The sequence below is a fragment of the Saccostrea echinata genome, unplaced genomic scaffold, assembly GCF_033153115.1.
Source record: "Saccostrea echinata isolate AGI-Se365-2 ecotype Australia unplaced genomic scaffold, CSIRO_AGI_Sech_v1 ptg000029l, whole genome shotgun sequence".
Taxonomy (NCBI): Eukaryota; Metazoa; Mollusca; class Bivalvia; order Ostreida; family Ostreidae; genus Saccostrea; species Saccostrea echinata.
This window is the reverse complement of record NW_026889778.1, coordinates 11,786,372-11,810,000: the sequence shown is the minus strand read 5'-3', so window position 1 is coordinate 11,810,000 and position 23,629 is coordinate 11,786,372. Positions and strand designations below refer to the sequence as shown.

General features: G+C 33.1%; 1 protein-coding gene across 1 annotated transcript in view; it reads right to left on the bottom strand.

The window, feature by feature from the left end:
- The window catches only part of LOC133194501 (neuronal acetylcholine receptor subunit alpha-7-like), a 24,245-nt gene extending 9,627 nt beyond the window's left edge, over window positions 1–14,618 (bottom strand). The window contains exons 1-4 of the mRNA XM_061330447.1: window positions 14,579–14,618; window positions 4,763–4,872; window positions 4,047–4,579; window positions 3,496–3,698 (exon numbers count right to left, since the gene is read on the bottom strand). Of these exons, the coding sequence (XP_061186431.1) occupies window positions 3,496–3,698; window positions 4,047–4,579; window positions 4,763–4,872; window positions 14,579–14,581 (849 nt within the window). The 5' untranslated portion in view covers window positions 14,582–14,618. The remainder of the gene's footprint in view (window positions 1–3,495; window positions 3,699–4,046; window positions 4,580–4,762; window positions 4,873–14,578) is intronic.
- Between the last annotated feature and the right edge of the window lie 9,011 nt (window positions 14,619–23,629).

Sequence of the window (23,629 nt, the reverse complement as noted above, 5' to 3'; positions counted from 1 at the left end):
ATTGATCTCCCTGATACTGGCGTATGTCCATAGACCTAACGCAGATTTATGTACTATTAACAAAGAATTAAAGAAAGACGTGTATTTCATTGATTGAAAATCACACTGCATAAGATTTATAGTGTACTGATGGCTTAACAATTAAAATAAAAAAAAAACAAAAACAAAACAAAACAAAAAAAACAAAACAAAAAAAACCCGAAAGATAGAAAGCGTCGATACCACACAATGATATCAAATTCGCATCGAGGACATAATCAGAGAACTAGAGCACACTGGCTATATGTATATAAAAGAGATTATTCTACAAATTGAAGATGTTTTATTTTTATTATTTAAACCTGTCACATTCTTCAATAAAAGGACATCGTGTACACAACATAAATTCAGAATAGATTTTTTTTGTGAGATATATTTAATACTGGCTAAAGTGTCTTCTTAAAATGAGAGTTGTATGTAAAAAGAGGGGGGAGGTTCTCAACTTATAGAGCTCATACATGTTCAATTCTCCACACGAAAAAATAAATTGACAATAACAACCATTGACTACATTAAAGATGCCCTCTAAAAGCTTTTGATGGCAATACAAATACACGTGGAAAAATATGAGATGGGATTTTTTTTAACCTTTAAAAATAAAAACTTGTTTTAAAAAGTACTTGGGGAGAAAAACCACTGCAATAACAACACAATTATTATTTTCCGCAGATATTGAAAACTTTTGAAAGGAGAAATATAAAGATATAGAAAAACACAAACATTTATGATCTAATTTTAACATTATGATGTAAAAATGATTACAATAAAATTAATACATGAAATATGAAAACAAATAAAATGATATGTGACTTTTTTTTTCAGAATATTTTTTTTTTTGTTAGAATACTGTAATGAATTTGTTGATAAAATACTTTCTTTTAAACAAATAATCATTTCTTAGGCTATTTTAGTCCCTTCCCAGATTAAAAACAATGACCACAGTAATTATCAGTAAATCTCAGCATCGACAGCACATCAACAGTATTTATCAGTATTTATCAGACTCAACAGTAAAGACCACAGTAATTATCAGTATTTATCAGAAACAACTAAAATTATCAGCAACGACAGTAATAATAACAGTAAATATCAGTATTTATCAGCAAGAACAGCACCGTATCAGTAATTATCAAACATTATCAGTAAAATTTGGGATTCTCAGCACTTTTTTCGTCCAGTAGTGATAAGAATAAATGAAAATTTAGTGACATCTTTTAAATAAGAACCACTGTGTAAGAAAAGTTGAAACTTATGTGAAGGCTTCATTATGAAGTGTAGATTCAGTTTTATTCAGATCATGTCCCTCGGGGGAAGGATGTGGCTACAATAGGTGATCAAAGTTTTTCATAGAATATTTAGCAAAAATCTTCAAAATCTTTTTTTTTTCAAGAACTGCTGGGTCAGAAGAGAAGATACTTATGTGAAAGAGTCATTATATAGCGTATGTTAAATTTTGAGGTGCTGGCACGAAAAAATTCCCTCACTGCTCAATGACCCTGAGTGCCAAGCATAGGTCTAAACTTGCAGCCCTCCACCGGCATGTAGTGACGTCTACATACGAATGAAAAAGTTTCGAGATGGACATTATAACAACAAACAAAAATAAAATCAGTTTTGTTCAAATCATGACCCCAGGAGTAAGGTGGGCAACAATGGGTGATCAAAGTTTTACATAGGAATATATAGAGAAAATCTTTTAAAAAATCTTCTCAAAAACCAGACAGATGTAGCACCCCCCCCCCCCCGGTGGTTTATTTTTTTTTTAATTTTGCTTTGGTAAATTCTGTTTATTGAACTTGTATATACTCTCAATTTAGTCCATAGGTAAAATTTCATAATCAAATAATTTACTTAACATATACGTGGCCCGCGTGGCGAAGTGGTAGAGTATCAGCTCTAGGGTCGCGGATAAGGAGTTGATCCTTAAGTCACGGGTTCGAATCACACTGTGGGACGTGGAGACCGATCCTTCGGATGAGACCGTATAAACCGAGATCCCTCACTGCTCAATGGCCCTAAGTGCCGAGCATATGTCAAAATTTGCAGCTCTCCACCGGCAAGTGGTGGCATCTCCATATGAGTGAAAAATTCTCGAGAGAGATGTTAAACAACAAACAAACAAACAACTTAACATATAACATACAGTAACACATATTTACATACAAATCACTTTTTTTTTTGTCAAAAAAAAACTCTGAATCGACCCCCCCCCCTTTCCGTTCTAAAATTTCTGGATCCACCACTGAGGAACAGCAGTAGGCCCGTGATTCATGATGTTTATATGGAAGCATCTTCAGGTATCGCAGGTAGCGCAGATTCAAGTATCTTCATATGAAACAGGGCCTATGGTAGGGTTGCAATTAGCCATCAAAGTTTTACATGGGAATATATGGGAAAATTGTTTAAAAATTATCTTCTCAAAAACAACAAAGCAATGATTAGTCATATTTATATGGACCATTGCCGTGCATTGTCATGCGACATGTTCTGATGGACGATAATATGCGCAGTGAGGAAGGTACACATTGTCGCAGGCGACAATATGAACATGGCGACAAAATGTACCGTCACAATCACGCTGCATGAAATAGCATACGTGATACGTCAGTGTGATTCACACACCAATTACATTCACAAAACTACCAAAAAACAACAAAAGAAATCTTTAAACAACAATATATGTGGGGCGACAATATGTACAGTGAGGGTGAGGCACATAATGTCGCCAGCGACAATATGTACATGTGTAACTTTTCAGCCGGCGACAATATGTACCGGTGGACGACAATATGTGCAGTGAGGGTAGGTACATATTGTCGCCGACGACAATATGTACAAAACGACAATATGTACCGTCACAGGGTACAAGCATAATTTTGCAGCTTGCAACAATATATACCGACGGACGACAATATGTGAGGTAAGGGGGAGGTGCATAATGTCGCCGGCGACAATATGTACAGGATGACAATAAGTACCGTCACAATTGCACTGATGAAATAGAATACGAAACACGTCTGCGTGATTTACACACCAAATACATTCACAAAAGTGCCCAAAAATCCTTAAGAAACCTTGTGACGGTACATATTGTCGTTTTGTACATATTGCCGTCGGCCGCGACATGTGCCTACCCTCACTGCACATACCGCCATCCATTGGTATATAATATCGCCGGCTAAAAAGTTACACATGTACTTATTGTCACTGGCGACATTATGTACCTACCCTCACTGTACATATTGTCGCCCCACAGTTAGAGTTTTTTTAAGGAATTTTTTTTTGATACTTTTATGAATGTATTTGGTGTGTAAATACATTCATAAAAGTCGGCAATGAGGGTAGGTACATATTGTCGCCGACGACAATATGTACAGAACGACAATATGTACCGCCAACGACAATATGTACAGAACGACAATATCTGCCGTCACAAAGTGCCTGTCATACTTATACCTGAACATCTGGATCCTTTTGCTTTGATTTTTCTTTTTCAGAGATGGAAATACAGAGAAATCGTGAGAGGATTCCAAAGCAGGTTCTTTTTAGAATTAGTGGAACTTCACGGCCACCGTCACCATAGTGATAAACGTTCATAGTTACTGCATTAACACTTATGGAAAGGGAGATAAGCAAGATTGATATTCCATAATATAAACCTAAAAGTAAAATACAAGACTTTTCAAAAGATATTAATAAAGTTTTATTGCGACGTAGAGTGTGTGAGATATTAATAAAGTAATATCACGACCACAGTGAAAGACACAAGTGTGTATTTCATAGAGAGCTTTACGATTAGATTCTTAAGCTTCATCAAAGTATTTACTTCAAAAGTCATTTTGCAGCAAAAAAATTTTAACATAAAATATGTGTCAGGTTTCAAATCGAGTTCAGTCTTACTTCAGTCTAACTTAAATCAGATTTCTTGGATCCGTCCCGTATACACTGATGCAGAGTGTTTACGGTGCGGATCGAAGAAATCTGGTTTAAATTACATTGATACTTACTTATGAGAGGAACTGCATCTGATACTGGAGGAAGTTTATCGGCCACAACCATTTGTAAGACAACCATCGACAACAGTGTTGTCAGTCCGATAGATATTTTCTCCTCAGATCCATGAACAAGAAAGGCAAGAAGTGATATGGTTACAAGTAAAACTGTGGGCATCAAAATATTGAACAAATAATAAAGCGGTTTACGTTTAAGAACTATCGTGTATCTTATGTAAAGAAATGGATGAGTCCATTCTGCAGAAAGCAATGTGTAGTTATGAATAGTATATTTCACAAGATCAAACTCTGAATTTGGATGATAAACATCAAGGTCGGCATCTTGGTTGTCCGGAATAACATTAATGTCACTGTTGTCAAATGACCAAGATCCAAAATCAAGAAAACATTTTTGCACATCGAAAGGGAAATATTGCATATTCATCGAACACTTGCTTTTAAATATCCATCGTGACCACCATAATGCTTGCCCCTTTGAATTAATGGGAATATCTGTACTGACTGAAGATCCGGTGCTTGAATCAATTCTGGAAAATACGTTTTTCATTGAATATTATGTATTAAAATTCATTTGAAAAAACAATGATTTCATAAAATATCAAACAAAAATCATGAAACACTAAAACCTTTAAATGAGAGCTGTTGATCTTTTCATGCTTATTAATCATTTAAAAAATATTCATAACAGTAGATAGTAATTGAAAACTTACGAGTTATATAGAATGATATCCGGCTTCCAGATTTGATCGTAATGAAGATGGATCAGTTTTAAGTCATCATATTCATCAGGGTCCCAGCTAAGATTCAGATCTGTCCAATTCTGTAAATAATAAATAGATATCATTAAGAATGTGTTAATATCAAATTAAACGACCATTGCTATAATGCGCAACACATCTTCTACGGAATTGTTTTCCTTAGGGGAAGTATATCAAGGAAAGTTAAATACAAATTACTAGTAATGCCAAACATCTCCATCATACCTACATATACACAACTGCTGTGATATTTATAATTAAGGACAGATGATACAAACAAACTTTTATCAAAAAATTTGAAAATTACAACTTGAGTCCTGTTTATATAAGTAAAATGAACGAGTTCAACCGCATAGTTTTTAATTTTTCATTCACAATAATGGCATTTGAAGTAATGAAAATTTGTATAGATTAATGAGGATGGTTGCAGAAAGGTAAAATTTTGAACATCATAGAAGGTTTACAATTTCTTAATATTTTAGAAATTTATTATTTGCATCATTTACAACAATAACAGCCCCAAAACTATTTACCAATCCAGGCATCCATTTTTTGTTTATATCATCTGTCCGTAAAAAATGTGAAGCATTATTATTTTGTATACGTAAGTCAAAATAATGAATATATCAAAATTTATCATGTTTTATTCATTATGCTAAATAGAATTGTCATGCATTATTTATTTTATGTATGCAGTATAACTAGAATTATGAATGCATTTAAACGTACAACAAAGCAAAGCAAATTATTTTAAAAAGTAACTAAGCGCCATACTGTTCATTGTCATTTACCTCAATTAATATTTTACTCATATTGAGAGGTTGAAATCCAAGGAACATGGCTCTGTAATCATGACCAATAAAAGCTACACCCCTGCTTACGTCATGATATGGATCTGACATTTTCATTGATGTAAATAAAACTTATTAACCGAATAAATTACAGTTTAGATTCAGAACAATTTTACATTTATATTCATAATGGGTAATTATAAATAAGCTAATATACCCTAATTAGGTTTCAATGCATTGTAACAACCTCTAATGATAAAACGCCGCTTAATAATACAAATTTCTTTAAGGATTGCAATTGCAACGCTTAATGCCATAAATTATTGCATTAATAGTTGACCTTCTCAACTGCTAATGCTAAATCGCCGCTTAATGATAGAATTATATCATTAAGCGTCACAAATGCAGAGCAACATCGACGCTTAATGAAACAATCAAATATCAACATAATCGACGGTTAATGATACACACTAGTTTATCATTAAGCGTTGCAGTCGCGCCCTTTAATTATACAACAAATTCACACACACACACACACACCCCAATCAGGATCTTGACGTCATATATATTGTTATTTGAGTGTGTGAATGTGTGATATTTTTTTTAATCATTCTTTTTAAATTTTTTTTTATCTAGCATGTTTCATTTCTTAAAGATTTTTTTTTTCTTTTGAGATATCTTACCTGTGTTGTAGAGTAGGATTTCCCCCATAGCCAGCCCCCCCCCCCCGAAATTGTACCCTAGAGTAGGATTTCCCCCGAGGGGAAATCTCACACCAGAGCCAAATTTCCCTCTCTTTCTTTCTCAGAGTAGGATTTTTTTGCTCTAGTTATGGAGTCAATATAAACTACAACTGCAATATTTTTGTGAAAAAAAGATAAACGACACACTTACTTTTAAATGAAAAATGAATGTTTTTGACTTACATACTTTTCAATTGTAGTAAGAATTTTCTTAGCACATTTTTCCAATTCATGGAGTCTCAACCCGAATATTAAGCTTTCTTCTCAGATTCGAAGCCTTAACACCTCCAATGGCACAGCGGTACTTGTATTTGTCACATATTTTTAATGTGCAGTAAATCAAGGCTATCTAAAGTTTAAAGATTCAGTATGCTTTCAAAGAAAGTAATTTGTGTACACCTTTTACTACTTGTATATTGTTTGAATCCAATAAACAAAAGAATGGTTTGAATTAGTATCTCGTTAGAACAACTAAATCATTTCAAATCTTAACGAGTAAGATATCTCCTTATAACCAGCAGATATTTAACCCGTCAAAAGGATTTAAAGCTATATATGGCGCATCTGAGCTAAAAAATAAACATACAAGATTGAATGTACTTAAGGAATGTTTTTAAGTTTTGTGTAAGTTATTGGTGTGTAAATCACACACGACAGACTTTTCTTGTAGGCATATTTCATGAAGCGCGCTAGCGCTTCATGAAAAATATGCCTACGTGCAAGTCTGTGTGATTTACACACCAATAATTCACATAAAACTTTAAAAAAAAATTCCTTATATTTACATTTTACAAGTTTAAATGCACCAAAAATATACTCAATGTTTGAATTTCTCGCTGCCTTATATCGTCATATTTTTATTAACGTCTCTGTAGCCTCATTGTGACGTCACTTTAGCTCGAGTTTCTCCGCGTGAGTATACACAAAAATGGTTTTCAAATCAATTTCACAGTTGGCTTAGTAGAAAAACACAGCAAATGTAAATATATGAACATGATATTTGTAATTTACTTTCAAATTAAAATTTTCACCGATTTTGAACTTGAATCTACTCTAGAGCCTATTTTCCGAGGGAAATCCTACTCTAGAGCCAATTTTCCGGGAGGAAAGATTTAGAGGGGCCTACTCTACAAGACCGGTGCCCCTCTGATAAAACCGGATACTGCGGGTATTATACACCCCCCACCACCCCCAACCCCACGCCACCAAGAAATATAGGTTTTTCACACTTGGGAAAGGAAATAACGATTTTTTTAATCTTTTAATTTCTTTTTCTGCCAAAAAATTTCTGGGTTGGGTTTTTTTTTTTTTTTGGACTGGGGTGCCCCCCCCCCCCGTGGATCTGCGCATGTTTCTGCGCAATCCTGGATCTGCGCATTTTTAAGAATATTCAGAATGTAATTTACATCTTAAATACTTCGAGTTTGTTTAGTACAAAAGCCTATTAGGAACAATCTATGGAGAAAAAGATTTAAAAGGCGTTATCACCCCTTTCCAAAAGGCGTTATTAAGCCTTTCCAAAAGGCGTTATTACGCCTTTCAAAAGGCGTTATTACACCTTTCCAAAAGGCGTTATTACGCCTTTTCAAAAAGGCGTTCTTACGCATCTTCAAAAGGCGTTATATGCCTTTTGAAGAGCCATCATTATGCCTTTGACAGGCCCGTGCTTTTGAGGGTGGGGGGGGGGGGCTCCCAAAAAATTGACAAGCAAACAAAAAAAACAAGAACCCCCCCCCACCACCACCACCACCACCACCACCACCACCAAAAAAAAAAAATAAAATAAACTGCCTAAACTCGAGGGGGATCTTTTTCTAACTTTTCGGTAAAACATTTTTTAAATCAATTATTAGCCAGAGTTAAATTATTTTTTTAAGAAATAAGCCCTATATTTAATTTCGAAATTCATGTCCCAAGGTTAAGATTTCAGCAGCCCGTGGGGTGGACTAAGTCATGTATTGAAAATAAAAGGCGTAATAACGCCTTTCAGAAAGGCGTAATTATGCTTCTTAGAAAGGCGTTATAACGCCTTTTGAAAAGGCGTAATAACGCCTTTTTCGCGTTATTACGCCTTTTTTATCGTTAGTGCGCCTTTTCAAATGGCATTATAAATTCTTTTTTCGCGTTATTACGCCTTTTTGAAAGGTGTTATAACGCCTTTTAAAATTTTTTTCTCCATAGATTGATCCTAATAGGCTTTCGTAGTTTAGAATGTATATATAGTTTTAGAAAGTATAATTTGTATAATTTACCGCTGAGAAAGTTGTTTAAATTTAAGTTCAGAAATGTACTCTCAGGTCAAAATTGTAAAAAAAAAAAAAATAAACCAGTGAATCAGTAAATACTCTACATCATGAATATGTATGTTTAATGTGCTACAGAATGAACATCGGGATCGATCCTACAGTGGTTATAGGTCACGATGCAGTGGTCAGGCGAACAAAAAGTATATAATTATGCAAAAGATTATTTTGCATTTAAAAGGACATAGGCAATGCACATGAACTTTACAATATACCTTTTCACTGATTATTTTCCAAAAATATTATTGATTTAAGTTCATACAATTTGTACCATCAGATGTTCTTTTAAATTTTGAAAGAGAATTTAACAAAAATATAGTTTTAGCTGGTATTTTTATAAATTTGATTCAGAGGAGGTGTACAGCATTACCAGGTATCAAAAATTGCACAAAGGTTCTTCAATTATTGAAACTCTTAAATTACGAGGGGTGATCAAAAAGTTCGCGAACTATCTCTATGTTTACAACACTGCTCTTCAGATCAGAATGAAATTTGGCACACATATAGTCATAAACATGTTCTATAAACAACAGATGTTACGTAATGTTTTCTCCATGTTTGTGACGTCACAATTTGAAAATGACGTCAATATGTAAATGACTTGTGACAAAAAATGGTTGACTCAGTTATACTCAAGCAATGAACGGCTGTAAAGTTTAACGTATATCTTTGAAATTCCTTTGCAGTAGCATTTAATAATTTGTACAAGGATTTTGAAGACAAAAGACTTGCCAGAAGTTCAATCATTATTTAAATTGATTGATTTAGTGAAGGAAGGGAGATGGTTAAAAATGATGTTTGTTCTGGTGCCCAGTGAAAGTAAGCTGGGGAAGAGATGTGTCCTTTGTTGAGCAATTTCCAAAGAAAGGTTGTCAAGTAACAGTCAGAAATATAGTTGAATATCTTGAGAATATTATAGCAATTAAATCCCTAAAATACCGTTTACTTTAGACTCTAAATATATCAGATATGATAAAAAGAAGGCGCCCATACTTTTTCCACTATGGAAAAACGACGCACCAAAGACGGAAAAGTCGGGTTGTGATGGTCACCATGCTCATTCTGGGAAACGATATCCTTATTCATCCATCCTATTGCCGATATTTGGCCATTTGTGACAAATGGACTATTCCTGTTTTAAAAAAATAACTTGCAGCATATGAAATACAAGACTCGGAAAAATCGTTTAGCTTCTGTGACAGAACACTACGGAGCATGTCACCTGACAGCCAGGATCACGTGATTCTCGCATGGCCAGAACGGTGGTAGATGTACATTAAGATCGGAGAGGGCTACTTTAAAAAATAATAAACACTGAACTCTAATTTTATTTCTTTTATGAAAGTTATTCAAATAGCTCGCGAACTTTCTGATCACCCCTCGTATACTGGGAATAACATAAAAGTTCATAACTACGTTATTCTCTTAAGGTAAAATTGTTCCCTCCTTTCCTCCTTCTTTTTTCTATGTTATCTTCTTTTGAGTTTTCCCTTTTTTCTTACACCTAGATTATGTTAATGCCTATAAAGCAGAGCCAAAGTTTGAAGGCTATTGCAATCCAGAAAACTCTTTCATGAATTTGCTATGTCTGTGGCGTATCTAAGTATATTAGACTGAATAAAAACAGAGCATTGTAATTTTTACAACTGACAATACAACTTCCTGTTCCATTCCCTTGGAGGCTAGCGAACAGGTTCAGAACAGAATCTCTTATTTTTGTCCATTACGCATTTTTTCACTACTGTTGTGGGATGGATATATGCTTTCAATTGTATTTTACATATGCATATAATATGCATAATAATATGCATAATAATATATACATATAATAGAAGAAATGATTTTGTTGCAAATAAGAAATAAGAGAGCTTCAAATTTGTTGTCAATTAAAGCCTAAAATAAGGGGAGGGGGGAGCAAACTTCTTTCAGTACCATTTTTTTTCATACATTACTACCCTTATTTGACTATACTACAACAAAAAGTGGGGGGGGGGGGGGCAGCCTTTCAATGAACATTTTCAATAGTAGAAAGTTATCTGTGGAAAAGGGGGGAGGGGAGGGGGGGGGGCTCCCCCTGATGCTACGTGTCCGAATAACAATTTGATAATACATGTACTTTTTTAATCCGTGGAAGAAAGTGTTACAGAAACATAAAAGAAATAATTTACAATCATATTTTATAAAGGTGTCATGTTCTAAATAAGTGGAAGTAAATACAAAATGACAACATGACAACAGTTATCGTGTTCTAAAATTTATATGTACTCCCACCCGGTAACTTCATAACTCAGAACATGTCAGAACATGTCAGAAAAAGAATTTGAAAAGAAATCGCAATATCGAGCATAACTCGATCTAAATTAAATGATCCGGACTGGAAATATATTTAACAATTTCACTTTCACAACAAAAATAGACTGTTTGGCTGCAATATGTTTTCAAATAAGTTTAACTTATTAAGCAAGTTTATTTCTCCTTCTTACTACATATCAAAATGACAAAATTTGCTGATGTTTTTATTTTGAGTTAATTTTATCAGGTTAATTTCATTCGGGATGAAAGTGCAAACTTGAACATCAGAATTTTTATCAAATATCTCAATTAAATCAATTGAGAAAGAAGGACTTCCCAACATTTGTTTTGTATACATAAAAAATGAATTTATATAAAAAAAACTTATTTAATGTCTTCTTTTATATTATAGAATTGGAATGGAAATTGACGTCTTTCAGAAAACTATCGACCAATCACACTCTCTTCGATTGTAGCATGGCTGGCTTAAAATTGCATGATGACCTTTTTGTCGGATGGTAATTTAAAAAAAAAAAGCGAGTTTATTGGTCTGTAGAGCGGCTATAAAGGGTTGGGAGGTGGATGGTTTAAAAGTGTCTAGAAGAAGGGAGTAATAGGTTGTTGATTGACCAATCATATTTTCATAAGGGGATATGTAGCGTCATGGTCAAAGACTAAAATATAAACCATAACGCTATAGTTCTGCAACTATCACAAATACTGAAATTTAAATACATGTGCTAAGAAATCAAATTTTGAACCAAAAGTCTAGGTCCGACTTATAAATTTGAATTTTTCTTGAAGAAGAAATACAGTAACTCGTTTATAAAGATCGGAACAATTCTAATGCAGAAAATGAAGATCTAAGATCTAAGATCTAAGGTTACCACAATCATAATTATAACACTAGTATTTAGAGAATTAAATGATCTTGTACTTGTTAAAATTGTTAGTAAACTCAAATATCTTTCTTGCCCCAAAATATATATGTACTTAGAAACTTTGGTAAATACAAAAGATTTTTCATTTGAAATTGTCTACAGACTTTAGCAAAATATTACCGACTTATAAGCGGGTCAATGACTAATTCTGCCGAATTAATTTGAAAAAATACAACAGACTTATAAGCAGATCTTATGGACGAGTATATACGGTATACCGAAATGGGTCGTTGTGCACTGACATTTGCAGTAGAGAGGGGCAAGGGGGGGACACTTCTTTCAAAGTATAATACTTTGCTATAGTAAATATTCCTTTAGATGCTGGTTGCCCCCCTCCCCCTTGTTGTAAGGTTGAGCACTGGCAAATTCCAGGATTTGTACAGTAAATTACCTTTTTTTGCTTGTTGGATTCTTTTTGGGAAGTCCCCCCTCCCCACACACACATTTTTGAAACCGTTGCTAGGGGCCTGTGTAACGAATTAACCACGTTTGAATATTATAAGAAAAAATTATTTCTTACGATTTCAAATTCATTATAGTAGAATTCTCCGATATGCTTGGACTTTCGGTATATATAAGGCGTGTAATTTTCGGCAAGTGCTACACTGTACATTATTAGCGTGTTCTTCTTGGTCGCTAGCTCATCTGATTCAATATTTATAAAGTACCATAAATGCAAGTAAAGAAAAGAAACACAGAAGTGTTTGAACATTTCTTTCTGTCAGTGTGTGCTGTCTAGTTTGTAAAAATAAGCATGAGTAAGGGTTCTTATTGCAATGACATTTATTTAATTTATTTTTTTTTTATCAATAAATAATTCTTTGTGTGAAAACACTTAATTTAGGACCCTGTGTAGCAGATGGAAATTGGGATATCCGGAGCTTTAAGAAGTTCCCTTGACTAGAAAACATGGAAAAACTCCAATAATTACTATATTCTATAGCACAAGGGCATACATAAATGTTTTTACAAGTGATGGAAGGAAAGGTGGGTATATGTTTCTCTTAGTTAATGGCAGCCATTTCTAATTTCTATATCATTAAAGGTTGCGACTGCAACGCTTAATGATATACGAGGATTGTCCGTAAAGTTCGTGGAAAACATTGATAATTACTGACAAACATTGATAAAATATATGAAACTATTATTTTCATTAAATTCATTTTCAGTTTATTAAAATGCAAGTTTTAATCACAAAAAAGCACAAATAGTTATATTTTTTATCATATACTAAAAAGATACACACTCATACCCGGTGCACTAAACTGAAAATCCTTGACGTTACTCGACGTCAAAAGCTAAATACATTAAGTTTTCTCAACGTAGTCACCGTTAAACTCAACACATTTCTTATGTCTCTTCAACCAGTCATCAAAAATGTGCACAAACTGTTCTGGTTTAATTTCATACGTGAAATAATATTTAACAGTTCCTGTCTCAGATCCTGCAAATAATCAAACCGCTGTCCGCGTAAAACGACTGTATGTACGGAAATACGGCAAAGTCACGTTACGAACTTCATTTTTTATAGCACTGCAATCTCGGAAAGATGGTTTTCCTTCACGCATGTCATCCTGTAAACTGTCCCTTCCGTCCAAAAATCTTCTGTGTCACTTAAACACTAAAGAATGGCTTACTTTACTATGATTTCCCGACTGTTTAAGGAATTTATGGATCTCTGTTGGTGTTTTTCCAATGTCTACACAAAATTTTATCACTGTTCTCTGCTCCACCTTTTCCGAAAATGTCCCTTTTTTGAACAATGATGATCCTGTCTTAATAAACTCTGACCTCGATTTCTCGGCCATTTTGTGACTTTGAACGTTCAAATTGTACAGGTTTGACGTTATAACTTTTGTCAACCTCATACTGTGAAAGCCATCCAAATTTCCGGGTATTTTACAAAATACAAATGAAATGTATAAAGTGATAAATACCTTTTTAATTAAAACTTTGTTGTGCTCCGGGTAACCATCCCAAGTCTAATAATGAAGTCATAATTGTAATTATACACTAAAAACTGAATAAAATTTTTCATTTTGTAATTCACATATAGTAAAGGATTATAAATATGCTTATAATAGATATCTATGACACAACTTTTATTTAAATTTTAGCTTGTCCACGAACTTTACGGACAACCCTCATGCTTGTGTGTATCATTAACCGTCGATTATATATAAATATTTGCTTGTTTCATTAAGCGTCGTTGTTGCTCTGAATTTGTGACGCTTAATGATATAATTCTATCATTAAGCGGCGATTTAGCATTAGCGGTTGAGAATGTCAACTACTAATGCAATAATTTATGGCATTAAGCGTTGCAATTGCAACCCTTAATGATATTTGTATCATTAAGCGGCGTTTTATCATTAGAGGTTGCTACAATGCATCAATTGTCCATGCATGCAAATACATATAGTTTATGTCATTCGATTTTATTAAGTAGAAAATATCGTTCTCAGTGCTTTTATTAAAGCTTTAACCGACATAAAACAGTTACATTTGCACAATTAGATGTACTATATAATTGTTTTCAAAATGGTAATAATGTGATGATAATTAAACAAAATACATATAGTAGTTCAAAACAAATCAAACAAATGAATACTATATTTTCTTCTCCTTTTTGAGTATAAATTTAACATATTTATTTATCCAAATACATGTCAGCATTTTCTATACATGTAATACTCACCATTTGAACCAAACAACTGGAAGTTAGTAGCTGGTTGTGTTCGTCCTTTATAAAAAAAAAATATATAGATAATATTAAAAAAAAATAAAAGAAGGGTACCTTTCAATGAAATAATTAAATTATTTTTCAATGAACGTTATCAATTAAGAGAAGAAAACAAATGGAAATTAAAGGCGTCAATATGACAGCAAACGGGGTTTTTCTTTGAGTGAACAGAACTGGAGTTTCTCACATGAATATGGAAATTTAACATTTGGAAGAGTTATTTCCCTTTGTAGTGAAATACCCATTTTTCTCACTATATCCTTTCTAAATTACCTGTAAAAAATTTAAATATTAGATATCTTTCGACAATTTTATACCATACCTTTAGTGGCAAAGAAAGGGGCAAAAAGTTAACATAATGAACACACACATATAGATTTTATTTATCAGATACTACCCCAGTAAAGTTGGTAATGTTATAGAGGGATAACAGCATCTCATGTCTGTTGACCCTAGATTGAATCTGAAAGGGAAATAACTCTTATAAATGTGAACGTCTTGTATTATTCTAAAAACTGTAGGAGATATAAAAATGACTTAGTTCAAGAGATGGTATTTTTCTCATTATCAAAAATAAAAATCCAAGTCATATGCAAACCTCTGATAAATGTACAATTGATGTAAAATAAGGGGTAGGAGGAGTTATCGGACGAATGGGGTACCCTATATGCAATATTTTGCAAAAAAAATGACTGATTTCAGGAGATGTATTTTTCGCATAAATTTTCTAAATTATAAATCCAAACAGTATGCACATCTTTGATCTATGTCCTATTAATATAATCTGCAAAATAAGAAATTCCTATCTTGAAATCTGTAGGAGGAGTTATCCGGACAAATGGGGTACCCTATACGCAATATTTAGTTAACAGTGACTAAGTTCAACAACTGGTATTTTTCTCATAAGTTATCAAAACCAAAATACAAGCAGTATGCACATCTCTGATATACATGTTGTATGTACAATTCATCTGCAAAGCAAAAATTTTCCTATCTTAAAAAATTGTAGACAGAGTTATCCGGAGAAATGATGTACCTTTTTGGCAGCCATCCGCCAGCCAGCCAATCATTTTCAACATTTCAATAACCGGATTTTTTCCCCCGAATAATCCCGGTTAATGATAAAGTGATTGTCAATGCTTGTTCCAACTGTGTTTGACTGTTTGTTTGTCTCTTTGTATAACTTTCTCTTTTTTTAATTTGGCTGAGTATTTTTCGCTCTAGATCTACATTGTATCTTCTAAAGTTTTGAATAGATATTAAAGTTTACAAAAAGGTTTATTAGTAACTTACGAAGAATTAATAAGAATTTGAGATCAATCTGTATAAACGAGGCTCGGTCTAGTTGCAAATTGAAAAATGCACGATTATTTTTTTTTAAAATTCAGATATATATATATATATATATATATATATATATATATATATATATATATATATATATATATATATATATATATATATATATATATATATATATATATATATATATATATATATATATATATATCTCCTATAGGCGCCCGAGGAACTTAAAGGACATGGTAGTTAGAACCAGATTGGACAATCCATTACCTAACGGAGGCTTTAGAGCTTGCTCTGACAGAAGATGTCTTCTCTGTAAGCACAGCTCTGACACAGACAGCTTTAAAAGCCCCGTTACAGGCCGCAGCTACAGAAGTCTATTGAATTTGTCTTGTCAAACAGAAAACTGCATATATCTCATCAGTTGTAAAGTTTGTTCCAAACAGTACGTTCGGGAAACGGGAGAACTCCGCAGGAGAATGAATAATCAACGTTCGACCATTAAGACCAAAAAAATCAATGAACCCGTTGGGGAACATTTTAACCTTGATTGTATGTTGTTTTACGTCCAATTCGAGAATTTTTTCACTCATATAGAGACGTCACCATATACCGATGAAGGGCTTCAAATTTTGACCTTTACTCGGCACTCAGGGCCATTGAGCAGTGAGGGATCTTTATCTTGCCAACGCCTGCCGTGACACGGGGCCTCGGTTTTTAAGGTCTCATCCGAAGGACCCGCAACTTTCACTTCAAAGTGCCGAGCGCATGGCGAAGGAACAGTTGCTACCCATTTTTTATCGACTTGGGTCTGTCGCGGCCAAGATTCGAACTCACGACCTCCCGATCACGGAGCGAGCGCTCTACCGACTGAGCTACCGTGAACGGTTTTTAACCTTGAAAGTCACAAATGGGAGAACATGACAGTAGTGGTTATTGACCATAATCCGAATTGGACAGAGAAAAAGCAAGGAAAAGTTCTGGATGCACAGACTGAAGTCATTTCGCCCTAATGGTATCAACAAACTAAATGACTTCTCCAGGATGAACGTGAACTAGACCCAATTCCTGATTGTAACAAACAAGTTTATTCTCTCTATATAGTGTTAACTTTACCGTTAATTCGCATTATCAATTCTGGAACAACCCACGCACAGATTTTTTGCATACATTTTTGTTTATTATTTCTTTTATCCGATAAACAGTCCTAAAACATTTCCAATTGACATGTATAGTACGTCTAAATTATCTTTCTTTGACTTCCTTTTATCATGTAAAGTTACGCTATTTTGAGAGAATAAGACAGTGTACGATTTACTGCTTGGCGGTAATTAATTAGCAATAATTAATTCGTTCAATTATCTAAATGGCACTTCACCAGAATACAACCGAGAGACCGGACGTATTTCATAGCGGTCCGGATTTCTTTCTTTATAACTGATTATAAACTTCAAATTAAACTTGTAACATTGTAAATAAATAGTGTTTGGTAGTTTAGTAGTAGTGCTAGCTGTTTTTCTAAACCTTTTTCTTTGCCCTATGTAATTTTCCTATCTTAGAAAAATTAAAAGCAAATCTTATTATTTTGCATTGATTGTAGTAGAATGAGGGAAATTTGAAATGTTTATCATTTTTCGTAGATTTACACACTAATACATGTACATGTATATAGTAAAACTACTTCATCATCAAAAGAATCGACAAATTAAAACAAAAAAGAACACTGCAATGTTTTGCAATTCACATACGATATGTATATACAATAGCTTTCCTTCATTTATAAAATGAAAAGAAAATTGTAGATATCCCTTTGTGGAAGAGCATAAAAGGGGGACATATAAAACACGAAAATATGACTACTGTGTACAAATTTATCTGAAATATTTTCAAGTCGCATGAAGTGTATTTAAAATCAGCATAATTGTTTTAATGTGTTTGTTTGGAGATAGTAAAGGCTTCGTACATTATGAGAGACTCTCTTTTCCCTTCTCAAATTGTTTAACACACAACATTGTTAACGTAGTAATGGGAGGGAGGTCAGAATAAGAATGGATGAAAAAGATTGTGTAATACATGTACATAAGAAAAGAAACTTGATACATATTTCATCTCTGTTATATTTGAATAATTCTTAGATAGGTAATAAATGGAAGCTAATGTGTACATGTTTACATTGTAAGTTATCAACAAATAAGCAAAATATATAGTTTTATAGAGAATGACTGAAAGCATTTTCTTTTTGCAGCTGTCATTTTCTAAACTCCAAAGTTAACATAATTGTTTTGTACATAAAACTGTTGTATTTCTACACAGAAATGGGCAATATTAGTTTAAATAAAATTATGTTGAAAAGTTGTTTATATTCATTTACTAAAGCATAATACAAGATAAAAATATCAATAAAATCTTATTATGTGTACACGCTAGACATATGCAAGAACCGCGAAATATTTTAGTATGGCAAGCCCTTTTACTATTTATTCGTAAAATAAATTTTCACTCAAAATTACAGAGATATCTCTTATTTTAGAGAGATATCTCTTAAAAAACAGAGATATCTCTCAACTTAAAGATATATCTCTCAACTTAAAGAGATATCTCTCTAAGAAAGAAATATCTCTTTCACTTAGAGAGATATCTCTTTCACTCAGAGAGATATCTCTTTCACTAATAGAGATATCTCTTTTCCTTTGAGAGATATCTCTTTCATTAAGAGAGATATCTCTTAGCGTTAAAGAGATATCTCTTTCACTTAGAGAGATATCTCTTTCACCTAGAGAGATATCTCTTTTACTTTGAGAGATATCTTTCCAAGTTAAAGAGATATCTCTCAAAGTAAAAGAGATATCTCTCTAAGTTTATCTTAAGAGATATCTCTCAAAGTGAAAGAGATATCTTTCAAAAGTGTCCAAAAGAGATATCTCTCAAGCAAAAAAGAGATATCTCTTTACTGTAAATAGATATCTCTCTACATTATTTTTATTTAAAAAAGCATTTTAATGACTTCTCCCTTTACCGGAAGTAAGCTTTATATTCACGGAAATGCATTAAATCAAAGCGAAAGTAGAGAAGAGAAAGTAGAACATGTGGTGTTTTATGGTATTTGTGAGCAAATTACTGACTTGCAGGTGTAACAATGACCCCAAGATACAACACAAAAAGGGAACTGTCCTTCTACAAATGCTTGATCAACTGATTTAATGGAAAGAAGTTCAGGGTAAGAAACTTAGCCGATCATGAAACATCGTAAACGTATCACAGGGGCTTGCTCCCGAAATGTAAACAATATAATTAAAGATATATATATATATATATATATATATATATATATATATATATATATATATATATATATATATATATATATATATATATATATATATATATATATTAAACCCAACGTGACGACTGATACAATTTAGTAGATCTACAAATATTTCTTTCTCTTTATTAACATTGTTTACATTCCGGAAGCACCCCCTGTGATCGTTACCTGCATGTATACGAGTTGGATACCTTATGTTAGTAAAAAAGTATTACAGAAACAAGTGCCTGTGGAAAGCGAGTAGACCATTTGATTCTGAAAGGGGGAAGTGACTTGCAGATTTTGGAAATAAATAATCTGAACCTCAAAATGTTGAAAACAAATAATTTGTCCTTCTCCCCTCCCCCCCCCCCCCCCCTTGTCTGTGTGTGTAAAGGGGGGGGTGTTAAAAATGTTATAAGTGAAGAAAAAATATATATAATTTTCTGTATTTATCATCTTGAAAAGTAGTTAGTTTGTCCTTCACTTGTATGGAAAAAAATAAGCTGTCTTGAAAAATAGCCCTCTATCCCTCCTTCTTAGAATGGAATGATTGTCCCCTTAATTTTGAAACATATTTAGCTTTCCTGTGCTGAAGGCTCAGTTGAGCTTTGAATTCTGATCTAAAGAAGAAGGTATGGTCTTAGCTTTATTGTGCCCTAAAAATTTAATGTTTTCAAAAGTTTTGAAACTGGCTTAAATATTAGTTGAGTATATGACTGTAATAAATCAGGAAAGAATATAGCATGATGGAGTACCATTCTGGATATATGACGTCATTAATTTGATGCATTTCTCTATTTTAAACAGAAAAAGCCTCAGAATGACCCATTTCAAGGGTTATTTTCCTTAAGAAAAGAGTATCCACATCCGTCGCCCACGTTAATTTTTAGATATGTTGTGTAAAATTCTTTGAAAAATCACATATCTCAAAATCTTTGTGGGCGATGCCTGTGGACAATATTATCTGAAAGAAAATTCCATTGAAAATTGATGTCTTCTGCATCTTTTTAAGAAAATACGGGAAAATGCACAAGTTTATGACGTCACAATTAGCATTTGGAAGGTCATGTGAGAAAAAAGATTTGTATGATCTTTCTGCATGGAATTTCAATAATTCAAAAAGCATGAGTTTTGATTTTTTACATCACTTTTATTTTTTAAGAAAAACACAGGGCAAGATTCGTATTGAAACCGTACCTTGTTCTTTGTGGATCAAATGAAGGGGATTCAAATTAAAGGCCCCGCTCTCTTTCAATAGGAGATAATAGATAATTAGTGAAAATTTTATGACATATTTGATAAATATAAACCTTTCTCAAGAACCACTGGGCCAGGTGAGTTGAAACTAATGTGCAAGCTTTATTATATAGTGTAGATTCAAGTGTAGATTCACGATCATTTATAGCTTAATTGACCCCCTAGGGTAGTATGTATATGGGGCAACAATGGGTGATCAAGTTTTACATTAGAATATAAATGTAGGAATTTTTTATAGAATCTTCTCAATCAAGCTAAGGCATAATTGTTCATACAGTAAAATCTCATTATCTCGAACTCAATTGGACCAAGAAAAAACAGAGAGATCTGAGGATTCGAGATATCAAGGGTATATTACTTAAACAATAAGTGATTGGGACTTCAACATATCCATGGTATTCGAGATATCAGTGTTCTCGATATTGAAGTTAAACTGTATTTACATGGAAGCATTAGGTTGTGTATTGTACGTTCAATCAAATTTGTTCAAATTATGACCGGGGGGGGGGGTGAGGGGGGGGGGGGTATGGTGGGACCATTATGAGCAATTAAAGTTTTACAAAGGAATATATACGGAAACAAAACTTTAAAAATCTCTTCTCAAGAACAATCAAAAGATAAGTAATATTTCTAAGGGAGCTGGGATTCTCATGTCTCTAGGGGCTAGGGTTGAGCCAGAACAGACAAAACAATCAAGTTTTACTTCGAAAGATATGGGGGGGATCTGCTTATAAAGAACAACATGGCCTTAGTGACTAAGGTAATCATTGTGGCCATGGGCCTTTTGATTTCATGTTTTTCTAGTGCAGTTGCAGACCACTGTATTTAATTTAAAAAGATCAGTTACGTGTAATGATTAATGAAACATCCCCTACAATTTTTTTCTGTCATTGTTTCAGATATGAAATGCAACAAGGGTATGTCCAGTACACTTTCTGTGACACTTGTCTTTGAATGCGATGGACGTCCAAGATTCCAGTGATTGTAACAAGTCAATATGATTACCTGAAAAAGTGCGAGTTAGTTTTTACATGTGTATGTATTATTTTATTATAACTTAGAAATATGCTGTTAACAACATTGAAACATGAAATAGATCAATTCAAAAAGACACTATGTTCTCTTAAAGTCTTAAAAGATTTCTCCTTGTGTATGTGTAGGTCACAAGTACATTCTGCAGAGACCAGCACTTCTATCATTGAGGGAAAGTCTGCATTGTCAAGTTCTTTGCATAGACAGAAAAGAGATAAGCAATGGGGTGTATGGACCAGACCAGGATTCAAGTCAGGGCCTCCTGAATCAGTAGTGATTTTATCTACCAATTTAACTATCTGGCCACCAGAAATTGAACCCACCTGAATGCCCTATATGGATCTGTGGAACTCTGAAATATCCAAGTTTTATCAACAAGAGAGGTTTTACTCCACCTTTGTCAAGTGACCACAATTTAACAATTCACTGTATACAGTTCAGCAAAACGGCAAACCAAGAAGAAATTATTGTCCTATTATTAATCTTCTGGCTACAGAAAAAAAAAATAACATGTGATGTTTGTATAGTTTTTTCATTATGTTTACTGATACTGTGGACCTTATTTAAACTTGTAGGATATCGATCTCCTATGCAGAGTTGTCGTTTGTTCCTCTCTCAGACATGTATGGGCCAATGGTAGAGAGTGGTAGAATATTTCACATGTATAATATTTTTACACAATACATTCAATTTAACGGCAGTCAAGTTTATAACTTAGATTTTTGTTTTTTTCAATTCTAGCTCTCAATACACTAGTTTCATTTTTCATTCATCTATAAGTAATATAAAATTTTTGTCTTTCTTTCATTTTCTTTTCTTTATGTTGTTCATATTTATCTTACACTTTTTTGAGTGAGGGCTAAATGAAAAGGCTGACTGTAGCCCAAACCCTGATTTCTTATTGAAGAATCATTGGAAATTTGTGCCTCATGCACAAATTGAATATATGTATGATGGCCTTAGCTTGACCCAAGGTTATTTGATGAAGTTTGAGGTGATTTTTATAAAATAAAAATTTATAAAAATCTATAATTCCTGTTTTACTATATCCTGTAATTGAGAACATTTAGAGGTTCATATACTTATCGCAAATATTGAGCATGACCTGAGGTTATGACTGATCTTAAATCAAGGTCATTTTTAGCAAGTTCAAGGTAACTGGCAGAAAAAGTGTATTACCTTTGTCAAATGCATAATTTGCATATGATACTTGACACAAAGATTGCTTATGACTAAATGGTGTTTCATGACCTTATCCAATGTCAAGATTACTGGCAGGAAAGATGTGAAATTTGTTTTCATTTCATTACTCCCTCATGGATAATATTGAAACTGGAAACTTCAAAGATTATTTGTAAGCTGAAAGTACATCTTAACCTTTACCCATGATATTGTGGCAAGTTCAAGGTCATTGGCAAGAAAAATTGCTCATGTCAGGTCCATGTCTTAATGGAGAAACAGTAAATATCTCCCTTTTATTTAAAGATTTATGATGACTAGAAGATGCATCTTTTCTTTCTTAACCAGTATCATTTTGGCAAGTTCAAGGTCACATTTAGAAAACTGATATTGGTATTTTCAGAAAAAAAAATTGTATAGGGGGTATAATTTTGGAGTTTGTTCACAGTTATTGAATTATATAGGCATAGTTCAATTATTGTATACATGCAGGTAGAATCCATGACAATTCAGCCATAACTGGAAGGTATTTTTGAATCCTTAATGATTGAATTTTTGCAGATTTAGATTTTACTGACTTAACTTGGGAAGACCCCTTAAATAAAAAAAAGTCATATAAGTACATGTATAAGCATCAGGGTGACTATACTTTATGATATTACAATTTTTCATAGCATGTATTACCAGTACACAAAAACTTAAGTATTGGTATGTACATGTAATAACCTTTTTATCTTGAATTCAAATAAAGATATAGAAAACACTGATACATTGTTTAATTGACTTGGGAATAAATTGCTTTGTCATTGTTGAAATGTGGATACATGCATATACACAGTACCAGTAAGTAATAAAACTTTTTCAAACAATTTTTGACATTTAAAAACAAGTAAATGTGCAGAAAGTGTAGAAGTGTCTGCGCATCA